Source organism: Triticum urartu, chromosome 3 (assembly GCF_003073215.2).
Source record: "Triticum urartu cultivar G1812 chromosome 3, Tu2.1, whole genome shotgun sequence".
Taxonomy (NCBI): domain Eukaryota; kingdom Viridiplantae; phylum Streptophyta; class Magnoliopsida; order Poales; family Poaceae; genus Triticum; species Triticum urartu.
Genome location: NC_053024.1, coordinates 506,340,230 through 506,355,650, shown reverse-complemented (window position 1 = coordinate 506,355,650; position 15,421 = coordinate 506,340,230). Strand labels below are relative to the sequence as shown.

General features: G+C 47.5%; 1 protein-coding gene across 1 annotated transcript; it reads left to right on the top strand.

Moving 5' to 3' along the window:
- Positions 1-2,830: 2,830 nt before the first annotated feature.
- On the top strand, positions 2,831-8,163 carry LOC125544635 (pseudo histidine-containing phosphotransfer protein 5-like). Its single transcript, XM_048708379.1, has 6 exons — positions 2,831-6,413; positions 6,572-6,702; positions 6,788-6,856; positions 7,358-7,429; positions 7,640-7,712; positions 7,808-8,163. Exons 1-6 carry the CDS (start codon positions 6,354-6,356, stop codon positions 7,856-7,858), a joined length of 456 nt encoding a protein of 151 aa, XP_048564336.1. The 5' UTR covers positions 2,831-6,353; the 3' UTR covers positions 7,859-8,163.
- Positions 8,164-15,421: the final 7,258 nt, after the last annotated feature.

Genomic DNA, 15,421 nt, shown 5'->3' with positions numbered 1-15,421 from the left:
ATGAAGAACAATTTTCAAAATCCATGAACTATTTCAATGTCACGATCTTTTTCCAAAAAAAAAATCTATGAAATAGAATAGCGTGGCGACATTATTAACTATGCCTTTGCCGCTGTTACTAACCACTACTTAAATGATAGATTGAGTGGCTAGCGGACTCGTACCTAAACTGGAAGGTTGTGTGTTCAAGACTTGGAGATGTCTTTTCCGATTTTTTTTCGCGAGCTTTTGTGTTCGCTGCTCAGCGCGATTCGTGGGCTGGCCCAACTGGACGCCGTAGCGAGCGCCAGGGAAAGGTTCGGAGATGTGTTTTTCCGATTTTTTTTTTTTGCGAGCTTTTGTGTTCGCTGCTCAGCGCAATTCTTGGGCCGGCCCAACTGGGCGCCGTAGCGAGCGCCAGGGAAAGGTTCGGAGATGTGTTTTTCCGATTTTTTTTTTTTGCGAGCTTTTGTGTTCGCTGCTCAGCGCAATTCTTGGGCCGGCCCAACTGGGCGCCGTAGCGAGCGCCAGGGAAAGGTTCGGAGATGTGTTTTTCCGATTTTTTTTTTTTGCGAGCTTTTGTGTTCGCTGCTCAGCGCAATTCTTGGGCCGGCCCAACTGGGCGCCGTAGCGAGCGCCAGGGAAAGGTTCGGAGATGTGTTTTTCCGATTTTTTTTTTTTGCGAGCTTTTGTGTTCGCTGCTCAGCGCAATTCTTGGGCCGGCCCAACTGGGCGCCGTAGCGAGCGCCAGGGAAAGGTTCGGAGATGTGTTTTTCCGATTTTTTTTTTTTGCGAGCTTTTGTGTTCGCTGCTCAGCGCAATTCTTGGGCCGGCCCAACTGGGCGCCGTAGCGAGCGCCAGGGAAAGGTTCGGAGATGTGTTTTTCCGATTTTTTTTTTTTGCGAGCTTTTGTGTTCGCTGCTCAGCGCAATTCTTGGGCCGGCCCAACTGGGCGCCGTAGCGAGCGCCAGGGAAAGGTTCGGAGATGTGTTTTTCCGATTTTTTTTTTTTGCGAGCTTTTGTGTTCGCTGCTCAGCGCAATTCTTGGGCCGGCCCAACTGGGCGCCGTAGCGAGCGCCAGGGAAAGGTTCGGGCGCCTGAAGCGCCCGATAGGAGCTCCTTTTGGGTTGTTTTTTGGCCTATATATATAAAAAATAAAAATAAAAAATGGGCCATGAAGTTGTGGCACGCAGGTCTCACTCAGGAGCCCAAGCACGACCCCATGCACGTCATGGACCAAACACGCGTCCTAACACGCCGACCTGCGAGATTCTGCCCATCTGGCCAGGTACACTCCCGACAACATCCAACGTGGCGATGGGCCAGCGGGCGGAAAATAGTCGAGCCTTCGCTTAAGGGCAGGCACGAATGGGCCGCCCAAGTGTTCTTCCTTCGCTGACTGTTTCCAGCTTTTTTCATAAATTCAAAATTTCAAAAAAAGTTTGGAATTTCAAAATTTGTTTAAATTGCCAAAAATTGAAATTCAAAAATAAACAAATCATGATTTCAAAAATTTGTTAAAAATTAAAAAATGTCCTCATTTTTGATTTTTTTTCATGTTTAAAAAATCACAATTGAAATAATTATTTGGAAAAATGTCAAGATAAAAAATCGTGTTTTTTACTATTTAAAAAAATTAAAAAAATTGTTCGGAGTCCTAAAATTGTTGGCAATTTTAATTTTTAAACAAACTATGTATGATTTGTTCACATTTTTCAAATTTTGTTCACTTTTTAAACATTTTCTCATAGTTTTAATAATTATCCACAATTCAAAACTTGTTCATGATTTCAAGAAATGTTCAAATTTGTTGTTTAGGTTTTATTATTTTTCGAATTTTCCAATTTTGTTCACTTTTTCAAACATACTAAAAACGACGTTTGTTTTTTCAGGTGAAAGCAGACTAAAAAACCGAAGAGCAATACATAAAAATAGCTTCATTGGAAAAGTGGGCCTGCCCATTTGTGTTGGCTTGAGCGAAGGCACTCTGACAAACACGAGCATCAACCAAAGATGGCGGAAATCAAAACTGGAAGCGGGTCAGCTTACGGTGCTATTATAAAGAAGATTAAGTTGACTACCACTTCTTTTTATTTCATGTAATATAGTTCATGAATTTAGAAGCTTCAATATGGAGGCTCACAATCTAACGAAGCATGCATTAATGTTAGGGCCTGAACGCCATGTTTGGCTAGGTCAGCCTGAAGGTCATTCCTTCGTTCCTGTAAACATTATGACAGTTTGAATAAAAGCTTTGTGAGATTGCCTAAAAAAAACAAAGATGGCCACATGGGTTGGTCCTGACGTGCTGGTCGGATAGCCCACGTGCCCGCCCCGTGTTGGCCAGGCCCGACACGTTTCTAATCAGGTTGTGCCAGCATGTGGCCCGCCTAGGCCCTTCCTTGGGCTGTGGGGTTGGCACGAGTGCCGACACAATCCATTACTTAAAGAAAATAGTTTGTCTCAAAAAAACTTAAAGAAAATAGTTTTTTTGTATTAGCGCTTTAAAACAGCCCAGATAAACCGAAAACAACTCAGGTGGGCTAGTGGGCTAAACATGCCGGTGGGTTAGCCCATTTCCTTGTTGTGCCGTGCCTGGGCCAGGGAGCGTGGCACGAGTGCCGGCCCGCGTATTAGGTGTGCCGTGCCAGCCCATCTGACCAGGTCTGGCGTCTACTAGGAGCTCTCGGGCCAGCCGGCCGGCCGCTCGACCTAGTAGTATCTCACTGCCGCCCCGCCGACCGGAGCAGCACCCGCAAAAGACACCCAAATCGTCCGCCGCGGCCCGCAGGCGCTGGTGGCCGCATCTCCCCCGTCCGGCGCCTCCCGGCGGTAACTCACTAACCACTCCACCATCTGCAAGAATCATCTCTCATGCCCTATTAGCAAGCAGAGACGCCGCACTCGCTCTCCCGCCGCCTTTTCCCGAGCATCGTGTTTACCCTTCTGCCCCCCTTTTGCCAATTCCGGATGCGGAACCTGCGGCTGCGCTCCGAACGGCGTCGAGCGGGTCGGCGCGCCCATCCGGTCGTGGATGGATGCCGGCAGCGACCGTGGAGGTTGCTGTCGAGGAATCAGGGTGTCGTGTCGATCTCTAGGCTCCCCTTGGCGTAGTGCAGAGCTTTCCGTCGCTTGCCTAGTTGGCCCCCCTCATGGATGTCGCCATGAAGGAATCTGTTCTTATGTGACATTGAATCAATCAAGGCAAGATGCGAGATGGCTAAAAACCGCGTGATCTTTATTTTCTACTACTGGAATGAAAATGATAGCACACACTTAAATGGTATTTCACTTAACTTCTAGTGTTGGGTTCTATCTTTCACACAGTTTATATGTATGCAGAGCAAGTCGATTGCTTGTGGTTCTGGTGTTTAATGTCATGTATTTCCTCAGTCTCGTTGCTGCCAGGTGTTGAGCTCTGGTTGTGCATCAACTGAACTAGGGAAATATTGAATTAGTTTGCTGATCTCATGGTTGGATTGGTGGTCTCAGACCACAGTCTGGCCTCAAAACTTATTTTAGATGTGTTAGAACCAACGGTGGATGTGCATTGATAGGTTACTTTTAAGTTACTATCAACGCAGAAAAAAAAACCCCGGAAATAGATAGGTTCTTCAGTTTCTGTGTGGATTTTGAGTGTGAGGGAATAATGAGGCAAATCTGCATACACGTAGGCAAGAAGCCGAGAACAGATACCAACTAAGCTGTCAAAAGTAATGAATCATACATGCAAAACAAAACCAAGAAAGTATCTCCTTTTGGAGGACCAATTGACCATAGATATGATAAAGACATAAACATGCTTTTGGAGGTACTGCCACAAATCTAGATCATGCTGAGCTACACGTATGCTAGATTTAGACTATGGAATTTGCATACATCGATGCTATAAAGGGATTTCTGACGGCTTGGTTGCATAAGCCATAGAGCATGGATAACCTCGACACGTGGAAGCAGATATATGTGATGTGCAGAGATATCTAAGTTTTACCTTGAGGCTTCGTGTTTGCTCATTCTATCTGCAAAAGGACATCAGAGTGAAAACTCAAATTCTGTAGCAAATGATAAGGGTATGAGAAGTTTCTTTCTTTCTAATGCTTAAAACTAGCCAACGCAACCAAAAGACCGAATTGATGGAAAGGCGTAGGCAATCCACATATATACTTCAACACGCTCTCTCACGTGTGACGCGGGAAGTCAACACGTGAATAGACTCAGAGGTGAGGCCTATACTTGGACACAGGGGGCAGTACCAATTTTTGGACAAATCGCGAAAGCCAGAACTTGAACTCAAGACCTTGGGCCCTGATACCATGTTAAGCTTCATGCACTAGCCAACGCAATCAAAAGTCCGAACTGGTGGAAAGGGCTAGGAAATCCACATATGCACTTCAACAAGAGCACAATCCTCGATGTGGTTTTACAGAAAGAAGTTGGTGGCTATTGAGTATTTGATAGCAGAACGGCGATATAGTTTGGTTGCTTGCTAAAAATGCCGTGAGCATGGTGAACAATGGTCTTGTAGACAGACAGATATGCCACAAGAATGTTCACTGGCCAAAGGGAAAGGGATGTCTCTGTAGGGATGGATAGTGAGATTGTGCTTTGGTATCTTTGCGGGCCCACCTTGGCAGTCAGAATGAGGGATTTGCAAAAAATGATATATATATAAGGAATTTATCCTTCTGTATATGCAAGCGTCATTCAGGGACGGTACTGACTGTGTAGCTTGCAGGTAGAAAATAGTTGTCTCCATTTACTCTCATGGCAATGATCAACCCGGAACGTGCTTTTTCCTGAGCTGTTCCCTGTATAGGCTTTCTGGTTATTTCAATTTCTTTTATCCATGGCAGATACTATTATCAAGTTGTGATGCTGACTAGGGGTGAAGAGCAATCATAGGACCAATCATTGAATGAATCTATTTTACTCCTTTTGCGAAAAATCGTTGTTTTTGCCACGTGGTCCAGTGTGCTGTGATCCTTTTTCTATAACAATTGGAAGGAACTATTGCGATTTGTTTCTTTGTCCAACTTTTCTTTGGCTGAGGCTCAAAGTAAGCATTTGGTGGATCTGTTCTAATTCTCCATTGTTCTCTCAGATTTTATCACAAGAACATGTTTGAACTTTGAGGTGCACAAAAAGATATCTTGTATTATCTTCCCCCCTTTGTCCGATAACAATGCGACCTATGACAGTTTGTCGCATACAGATTTTTTTTCCTGAGATCTAAGGACAACTTTACACATAAAGGTCACAGTATCCTATTGTTATTTACACGCAAAGCAGTTAGCCATTAGCTGAACAAGATACCGATGTAAGCTAATCATATTTTCATCTTTTTTAGGTGAATGAATCAGTTTTTTGTGTTAGGTTGCTTGCCCAAGAGGTATTAGTTGAACACCAGTTCGATATTGATAGACGCAGAATGAGAACACTGCTTGATTTACCCTTGATTTAGTCATTGACTGTGCTTTGCATATACGAGTTTGGTACCTTTAGGGAGTTAGGAAAAGCTGCCATCTAGGCTTATCTCAGGTCGTGTGGTAGGCTATTAGATAAGTAGGTGTTAGCAAATGAAAGCTCAAACTGTTGTTTCTATTGTAACTTGTGTGATTTAACAAATTGTAGGAACACTATCTTAACTGAATTGTAATCTCAGGCTTGATTAATTTCCTTTTGAACTGGTTCTTTTTTCATCTGATAGTGAAACAAAACAAATTGAAGTTGGGACTTCTCCACTTATTTAAATGTGGTATTCTCTGACTTCTTGGCAATCAATCATGAGAAAGTTTAGCATGTGAGGCTGCAAATTCGTTTGAACTTCACTCTAATCAAAATGTATTTACTGCATGTAGAGGGGCACTAAAACAATATGATATCTGGCTTTAGGTGTGGATATGCCATGTTACTTTACAAGCAAACAGTGCTTTCATGTGCCTTGAAACTGGATATTACTCTCCATCGCTTTGAGCTGTCGTAGTGATAAACCAAACCAATCTGGAGTGGTTCAAACCTCTAATGGTTTCCTCACACTTGTTCTACTTGAACCGCTGTATATCTTATGAAGAGCTACAGCCTACGGGAATCTGCATATATTCAAGTCGCTCTCCAAAATGTGGATAGCTTTTGCACACCGTGGCATTCAAATCACCTACGCATGCAAGATGCTAACCTTTGCTATCCAGAGGTTAGAATATCTGCACTTCACTTATGTTTGGTGGGCAAATAGTAACAGCCTCCACAGCTATATATATGCATCCAAGGTTCAACTTCTCTATATCCGTCTCCTACAAGTTATATGTGCATTGTGAAGCTTGCTCTTACCTGTACGAACTTCACTTTGCCACTTTTTCACTCGTTCATTCATATAAATGGATTATTCTAATTTGAGGCGACAAGCTGCATCTTTGAAAAAGGGCCTCTTTGATCAGGCATGCAGTCAATTCTCTGCTATTTTCTCTCTCAATAATATATCTTACGTTTATTCAGGAAGCTCCCCCGTTTGTTATCCCATTGCCAGTCATCTACTTCTTTTTCATGTTTTCTTTGACAAATCACATGCTGATTTGGAAACAAACATTTTTGACAGGGCCACCTTGATGAGCAATTTCGTCAGGTGGAGGACTTGCAGGATGAAGCTAGCCCTAATTTTGTGGAAGAAGTTGTGGTGGTGTTCTTTAAAGATTCTGGCAGGCTAATATCAAACCTTGAGCAAGCTCTGTAAGTACCAAGTATATGAATAAGAGCTCCCTTTAGTGAATGATAGACCATGCAAGTGGTAATGGTAGACATGAAATCACTGCAGGGAGAAGTACCCCAGAGATTTCAACAGGTGGGATGCATACATGCAGCAACTGAAAGGCAGCTGTTCCAGGTAGTTCCACAATTTCTACTAGATATCTTTGTCCACTTCCTTATGATGCGGATTCAGCTCATAGGCCTTTAGCTTCATTGTTCCGCATACCACAAGAACCAGCACGACTGTTAGTTTAGTTAAGCACGTGGGGAAGCTGACGCACCCGAAGCATTTTTTCTCCAAATGAAGATGGAGGCTAACTGTAGTTGTCTTTAATTCTCCAGCTTAAGCATTCTTGGTTTGTGTGAAATACCTCCGTCGAATGTCTTTGTACTGAGATCCCATATGGCCACACCGCTATATTATTAGCGGAGAAACTCGTATTGCCATATTCAGATAATTGACTGCTAAATGTGCATGTCGTTGCCAAGCAAAAGCTCACAGTGTGCAGCTATCAACATTTTGTAAATTCTCAAGTTTCTGAGTTCATTTTGCATGCTGCAAGAAAGCATGCGTCTAAACAGTTATTTTAATAATTATACATTTGATCTATCATTGACATTTGACAATTTGGTGCAGCATCGGTGCTTCTAGGATGAAGAATGAATGCATGTCATTCAGGGATAATTGTGGGCAACGAAATGTTGAAGGGTCCGTCTCTCACCCCACGCCATGTCGATGCATTACTTCTTTGTGGGCTTTATCTCTATTGTTTTTCAGAATATCTTGACTTGGAAAAGAAAAGAACTCCATGCCACTTTGTCGTTGTTATAAAACCAAAATGCGCCATGAGTTCGCTGCATAGCTGTCCTATGATGAAAACAGCCGTTACTTACGCATGTGCTTTATTCTGGTATGCAGTTGCATGGGGTCTCTCCAGAAACTGAAGAGGGAGCATGCCATCCTGAGGCAGAAACTAGAATCCTATTTCCAGGTAACCCTTGAGGCACCGCCGTGTCTGTCTTGGTGTCATAACAGTTGATCATTTCCATCAATTTGCTTATTGATGTATGTATGGTTACCATGCAGCTGCTGCGACAAGCTGGTCCTGCTGGAGCAGCCACTAGACCTGCCATGTAAATACTGGAGAGCTTTTGGCGTTCGCAAAGCGCACTAATTATGGAGCAAGTACTCCGGAAATACTGATCCCAGCCTCTGCATCATATCTTGCTGGTCCTGTTGGGAGTAGGCGCAACTCTGCGGCTGCTACAGCGAATCAATAATACTGGATATGATATTTCCACTTAGATATGATGATACTCGTTTATAAAAAGAAATAAGGAGAGATGAGAGGCCTTCCAAGTAAATACGAGAGTGAAAGATGGAATCGGATTTGCTTGTTTCTAATAAAGATGCTGTTTATTGAGCTATTTGCTCTCCGCAAACTTTCTTCCTGGTTATTTGTTGCGGATATGCCGTGTTTATTTGTTATTATTAGAAATAATGTGTCGCGGCTCAAAGGTACAGCAGAGGTAGTAGTGCCTGAGCACCCAACAAACTGCACAGCGCTTGATTTGTATCGGATCAATTATATATGCTCATCACGATGTGGATGCTGAGGTCAGTATTGGTGACTGGCGGTGAATGATGCGCATAGAGGCCAAAATCACTATTCTGGATGAAACAATATCACAAAATAAACTGTTGATGTAATTTTTTCACCCGACCGACTCTTTTGTGTAGTGTCCACAGTTAGGCGCCACACTATAATGTGCAGTGCCTGACTGACAGACGCTACACGCCTAGCCAGCGTCGCATTCCGGATTGCATGAAAATTGCTAAATCAGCGTATAATGTCTAGGCGTTGCACTAGTGGTTGCATTATTTGCCACTACATCTTGAAGCGGCCACTAGTGCAGCGTCTAACGCTAGGCACTACATTGTTTCGTGTAGAGCCTAACTCTCGGGTGTTATGCACTGACTTAGCATTTTTCGGACAACGTGCGACGCTGCCAGGCGTGTAATGCCTATACAGTGTAATGTGACGCCTAACTACTAGGCACTACATAAAAGGATCAGGTGGATGAATTTTTTCGTCAATGGTTCATTTTGTGATATTGTTTCGTTTACATATCAAATTTGTCGTTTTTGCCGTGTATAGGGCCTCACACAGTACGCTTCAGCCTGTCAACCTGGTTTCTGAGTACACGGAAAAAAATTTGGTTTCTGGGTATGAACTATGTCAATGTAGATACAGTACGTTTCAGCCAAGATAAATATCTACGAAATTGAATGTAGTGTATCCGGACATATAGGGGCCACCGTTGGATACCACTTTGCGCATAGACAAGTACTAGCAGCATGTTTGGTCCTTTCTTTATTTTTAAATATAAGTTTTTTTAAAGATTTCAATATGGTCTACATACATAGAAAAATGAATGAATTTATAATCTAAAATATGTCTATATACATCTGCATATGGTCTGTATTGAAATCTAAAAAAAGACTTATATTTAGAAACAGAAGAATTAGTTTAAGGGAAATGAAATATGAGTTTATAAGGGGGAGTTTGTTGAAGAATTAGGCTTCGGAAGTGGACTCTTAGTGCTAGTCTCACGTTTGGTGCCTGCTGGGAATTACTTGTAGGAATTTAACAAGAAAATAATTTCCTCTCTTTGGTTCGTGAGCCAAAGTAACAGAAGATGTTGACGACACGTTTGTTTAGGTACAAAACTGAACCACCCCTTTGTCTGGCACAACGAACACTCCTCCTTTTCTTTGCTAAAAGGGTGTTTGTTTTCAGGGACTTATTGATTTAGGGACTTAAAAAAGCCTTTATAAGTCCCATCTAAATCAAGCGAAAGGGATTTATAGGGACTTAAAGTTGGTATTTGGGATTTATGAAATAAAACTCTTAAGGAGGGATTTATAGGGACTTATAGTTATAATATAGTCTTTTAGTTCATGTTAAGTCCCAAGAACCAAACAGATAAAGACTTATTAAAGACTTGAGACTTATAAATTGGAACTTAAAAAAATCCTAGAACTTATGAATCAAACAAAGCCTAATTCTCATTCCCCGGCTAAATTACCAGCCCTCCCAGGGAAGAGATTAGTGAGAATTTTTAATGAACACCACTAGTAGTAAAGGTAGAAATCAAAAAGTCTGAAATCCCGAGGAAGAACCAAATGCCCGGCTCGTTCTCCGATACAACCAGCTGACAAAATATTGCGAGGTTTACGGGGAACCACCGTTTGCCGACCGAGCGACTGCGCGGCTGCCACCAAACGCGTGTGTCGCCGTGCAGGCCATGAGCAGTTCACCGTCTACTAAACTATCTATAGCCGGATGAACAGCATCACCGGTCCTAAAGTCCCAATCCAAGCACCCCTCGTATTATCTTTATACGTTCGAACTGACCAACACCCTTTATATTCAGCTCATATGTGAGATAGATATGGGGAGGTCCGGATGTCGGATTCGGACCCGGCCCAAGCTGGTCCACCCTAACCCATGTATATTCGTCCTTATCCGTATCCCAGACGAAACCCTAGCCACTCCACTCCACTAGCTTTGTTTCGATGATCTCCAACCTCTCCGACATGACAGACATCAGATCTGACTCCGAGATCTCTTATCCGTCGATTGGGACCTCGTCTCATGCAGGGGCGAGAGAAGATGGTCGTCTGCATGGCTCTCTGTCGCCTCCGGCAGGAATGCGCTTGATCACGGTCGGATTCGATCCGGCGGGAATCCATTCCGTCCGCGCAAATGGCAGTCGGATCCATCGGGGCCGGTGGCTCGAGGTGCGTGACCCCGTCCTCGACGGACTTGGTCACCACCGTCTGACGTCACAACCCCTTTTGTGGCACATCATCCCCGCGGCGTCAGGCTCCAAGTTGGAGGTGAACGCCGACATGCTTTACAGTCCATCTGTTGCCGAGGCGAGGCGTGCCCACTGTGAGAGGGAGGCTGCGGCCGGTCCACGCTATCGAGGCCGTGCAGGCGGAGCCGCAACAGGTGACCGGAAGCCCTGGCACCGCAACCGCGGGGTGGTGGCGTCGGGCTTCGACCACGAGGCCGGCCCATCCACGTCTATGGTGGACCTCACCTTGACCGACGACGTCCAGGTTGCGAGCCTCGACCAGGAAGAGTAGGGCATGGGTGACGGCGGTGCCTCGTGTCACATGTGGGTGAGTTTGTGTTCCATGTCTTACTCTTCCTCGTAAGAGACCGTACCTTCACTTCTCGAGGCTCACGGAAGCACGGACGTGGGCGAAGATTTAGACTAGATTTTACATTACAGGTAATCATATGAATTTTAGGATTTGTTAATGAAATTTCCGGTTATGAAAGAGAATATTTTGTTGTTTCCACTCCTTGCCCTAGCTTTCTCTCTCTCTCAGTCTGCTGCACTCGAGTGACACAAGGAAGAAGAAGATCGGAGGAGGAAGAAGGACAAAGGAGACATAATGGTTTTTCCCAGCGCAACGACGCCAACTCCACGAGCTCACACTCGATACCACACCCATTACAACAAGCCCCTCGAGGGCTTTGTACCCGAGGCAGACGCTGGACACGATTCTCACATCTGCACCCGCCCAAGCGCTCGGTCCGACCCACTCTGGCCGCACCCACCCCGCGCATGATTGCGCCCGGGTCGCGGCGAGCCCGCAATGAACACGACTCCGTCACCCTGACCAGCTCGCCAACGGCTACACCAGGTCCGGCGCCACGCATGCACTCGCGCGCGCCCCTACCCTACTCTACGCACGCCCACCACGCTCCCAATCCGTCCCGCGCGCACACACTTACGCCCGAGGCGATCACCGTGGCTTAAACCAACTCCAATGGGGCGACCCATTTCGGCCGCCGCCATCCGTTTGGGTCGGCGCAGACAGAAAAATTGGCCTAACAAGCCAACCCAAACGGACGAGCGTCCGCTTTTCGTCCGCGGGCGACCCATTCCCGACCCAATTTTGAGCCGGATTTGTGTCGGCGCGGACACGAGACGGACGCGCGCGCGCCTACTCCTCTTCCCGGGCCCGCTGGTCGGTGGCAGCCACCACCATTTCCCCCCATTTTCCCAAAAACACTCCCGCCCGCGCGCGCTCCCGCCCCACACCCCGCCATGGAGGACGCCATCGACCTCAACGCCGCCGACGACCTCGCCTCCCTCGCCTCGTCCGGCGCCGCCGCCCCCTCCAGGAAAGGCAAGCCTCGTGCCCCGCGCAAGACCGCCACCGCGACCAAGCCAAAGAAGGCGCTGACGCTTGAACAACGGGTGTCGGTGTCAAAACCGGCGGATCTCGGGTAGGGGGTCCCGAACTGTGCGTCTAGACTGGATGGTAACAGGAGGCAAGGGACACGAAGTTTTACCCAGGTTCGGGCCCTCTTGATGGAGGTAAAACCCTATGTCCTGCTTAATTAATATTGATGATATGGGTAGTACAAGAGTAGATCTACCACGAGAGCAGAGAGGCTAAACCCTAGAAGCTAGCCTATGGTATGATTGTTGTTCTATATGTTGTCCTATGGACTAAAACCCTCCGGTTTATATAGACATCGAAGAGGGTTAGGGTTACACAAAGTCGGTTACAATGGTAGGAGATCTACATATCCGTATCGCCAAGCTTGCCTTCCACGCCAAGGAAAGTCCATTCAGGACACGGGACGAAGTCTTCAATCTTGTATCTTCATAGTCCAGGAGTCCGGCTGAAGATATAGTCCGGCCATCCGGACACCCCCTAATCCAGGACTCCCTCAGTAGCCCCTGAACCAGGCTTCCATGACGACGAGTCCGGCGCGCAGATTGTCTTCGGCATTGCAAGGCGGGTTCCTCCTCCAAGCACTTCATAGAAGATTTTGAACACAAAGATAGTGTCCGGCTCTGCAAAATAAGTTTCCACATATTGCCATAGAGAGAATAATATTTACACAAATCTAATCTACTGACGTATTCCATAGTGTGACGCACCACGGCCAAGCCTTTATTCGAATCGTTTTATTATTCCACCTCAGTGCGTCATGCGAGGCGGTTTCCTTGGCACGTCTTGTTAAAGCAGAGATCGTGTCCCCTTATTCCGGGATTCTCATCAATACGGGCGTGGGTAACCCAACCGCGCCATTGATTACGGCGCTTGGAGATAAGCGAGTTTTACTAGGCTGGTGGGGACACGTAGTTGCGTCCACCCATATAAGGGGATAAGGATCCACCTTTTCACCTACGCCTTCTTCCTCCTTTGCCTATCCATTTTCGCGCACTCGAGCTCCAGCGTCCAAGTCCGCACTCCCCACCTCAACCTTCTCCAGCCATGTCCGGAGCGGGAGGCAAGTGGATGGTCTCCTCCGTCACTGAGGGACACATCAAAAAACTGAGGAAGGCCGGATACTTGTCTAACGACATCGCGTACCGGCTTCCCGAAGAGGGGCAGCTCCTCCCCACCCCAAGGCCCCATGAGAGGGTAGTGTTCCTTCCCCACTTCCTCCGCGGACTGGGCTTTCCTATCCACCCATTCATCCGGGGACTTATGTGCTACTACGGCCTGGATTTCCATGATCTGGCCCCGAACTTCATCCTCAACATCTCGGCGTTTATCGTCGTGTGCGAGGCTTTCCTCCGCATCCGCCCCCATTTCGGCCTATGGCTCAAGACTTTCAATGTCAAGCCGAAGGTGGTGCGCGGCAACCAGGCGGAGTGCGGAGGCGCCATGGTGGGCAAGATGCCCAATGTCTTATGGCTTGAGGGCTCCTTTGTGGAGACCCTGAAGGGGTGGCAATCGGGGTGGTTTTACATCACCGAGCCGCGCGACCCTGAGTGGGTCGCAGCCCCCAAGTTCCGGTCCGGACCCCCAACGCGGCTCACGTCCTGGAAAGAGACGGGCCTGTCGTGGGGCAGCAAAGGAGAGGTGACTGGACTGCAAACATGCATCCAAACCCTGGTGAACAAGCAGCTCAAGCTTGTCAATGTAGTCCAGGTTATGCTCATCCGCCGGATCCTCCCGTGCCAGCAACGGGCCTTCAATCTGTGGGAGTTCAACCCGGTGCAGCACCGAACTCTGAACAGGCTCTTCGACACGACGTACGAAGATGCCTAGAAGGTGCTTTTCAAGGGCGCCGGGGCTCCCGCATCCGCTACCGAGGATCGCGGATTCAGCGCGCAGCGTCACGCTAGCGCGGTAAGTTGTTTGTACCTTTTACAGGGTATTGGTTTTTCATGGTTTAACTCTATGCGGGATCTAAGCTCCCTTACCTTTGACAGGATTGGCAGGCAAAGTCCGGACAGATCAACTGTCCGGCTCCTTTGCCCGAAGACCCAGCCGATGCCCGCTTGGCGAAGCTACTGGTTCCGGCACCCTATGTGGTGCCGGAGAAGAAGGCCAAGAAGAAGGCCACGGGGACTCGAAAAAGTGCCCGGCGCTAGGAGGTGTCGGGTTCATCATCCGACGACTCCAAGGCGCATTCCTCCCGTGAAGACGAGGAGGAGGAAGAAGAGACCTCTCCCCCTCCAGCGGGGGGAGAGAAGAAAAGGAAGGCCGCCCTCACTGGGGAGGCCGAAGGGTCCAAGAAGGGGAAAACCCTTCCTCCGGACTACTCCACCAACGCTGACGACAACGGAGAGGAGTGGCCGCTCAGGGCCAAGCCCCTGGCGAAATAGTAAGTATCCGGATACCAGAGTAATTCATAGTATTCCTTTATTGCACAACTTTCCCTTATGTCGAATATGATTATGCAGCCCACCCAAAGACCGGCTCGACGCGTCGTCGAGTGGTTCACTGGACTCGTCGGATGTGAATTCGCTTCCGGCGGCTACCTCCCCCCGCCCTACGGACGACGCCGAAGTGTTGTCCCAACAGGTTCCAAGCCAGGAGGAGGTGGTCCTGGAGGCGCCGCAAGGCGACCTCCCGGACTCCAGGAGTAAAGGGGATAAAACCCCCCAGGGCTCCAAGTCCGGCTCTAGGCCGGACACCGCTCCGGAACCTTCAAAGGTTCCAGAGTCCGGCGGACGACCTCCTTCCAACAGGAGCAATCCCACCGTGCTGGTGACCCCCGTCCAACCGGAGGCGTCGGACAATCTGTTGGAGGTGCTCAAAGGCGCCTCCATCGACGAGGAGCACCGCACCATTATGAGTGCGGTGGTCCAGAAGGTTCAGTCCGCTAAGAGTGGACTGACTGAAGCTTGTGCTAACCTTTTAACAAGCTTTGAGGTAAGTAAAGAATGTGTAAATAATATTACCGCATAGACAGTATCCCCTGATACTCTGTTTGGCGTTCGGGAAGAAAAGCCAAATAGAGGATCAAATAAAATTCGCAGGAGTCTAACAAAAAGGAGTCAATATGCGTATGCAGGCTTCTCTGCTGGCGTCCGCCGCACTGACTACGGAAGTGGACACGCTAAAGCAGAACCTCGAGCAGTCCGAGCAAGAGCTCGGGCGTGCCAAGAAGCAGCTCGAGGACAAGGAAGGTAAGAAATACCTTGTTTAAATATATATAAAAAAGGTGCAATTGCAAAAAATGACAGGATCATCGTGGCTATTGTAGGGGCCACGTCTGAGGTGGCGACCCTTAAGCAAGCGCTGCTCGAGGCCGAGAAGAGGGCGGCCACGGAGCGCACCGAGCAGGAGAAGTATGAGGCCTAGGTTGGCAAGGTGCGGCAAGAGCTCCAGCCTCTCATGAAAAGCATGAGAGTTTGGAGCTCGCGG

Excerpts from the sequence above, each read along its gene's own strand:
- LOC125544635 (XM_048708379.1), top strand. The coding sequence starts at position 6,354 with ATGGATTATTCTAATTTGAGGCGACAAGCTGCATCTTTGAAAAAGGGC. Across the intron at positions 6,414-6,571 it reads AAAAGGGCCTCTTTGATCAG|GGCCACCTTGATGAGCAATT; the intron begins GCATGCAGTCAA and ends CATTTTTGACAG. Across the intron at positions 7,713-7,807 it reads AACTAGAATCCTATTTCCAG|CTGCTGCGACAAGCTGGTCC; the intron begins GTAACCCTTGAG and ends GTTACCATGCAG.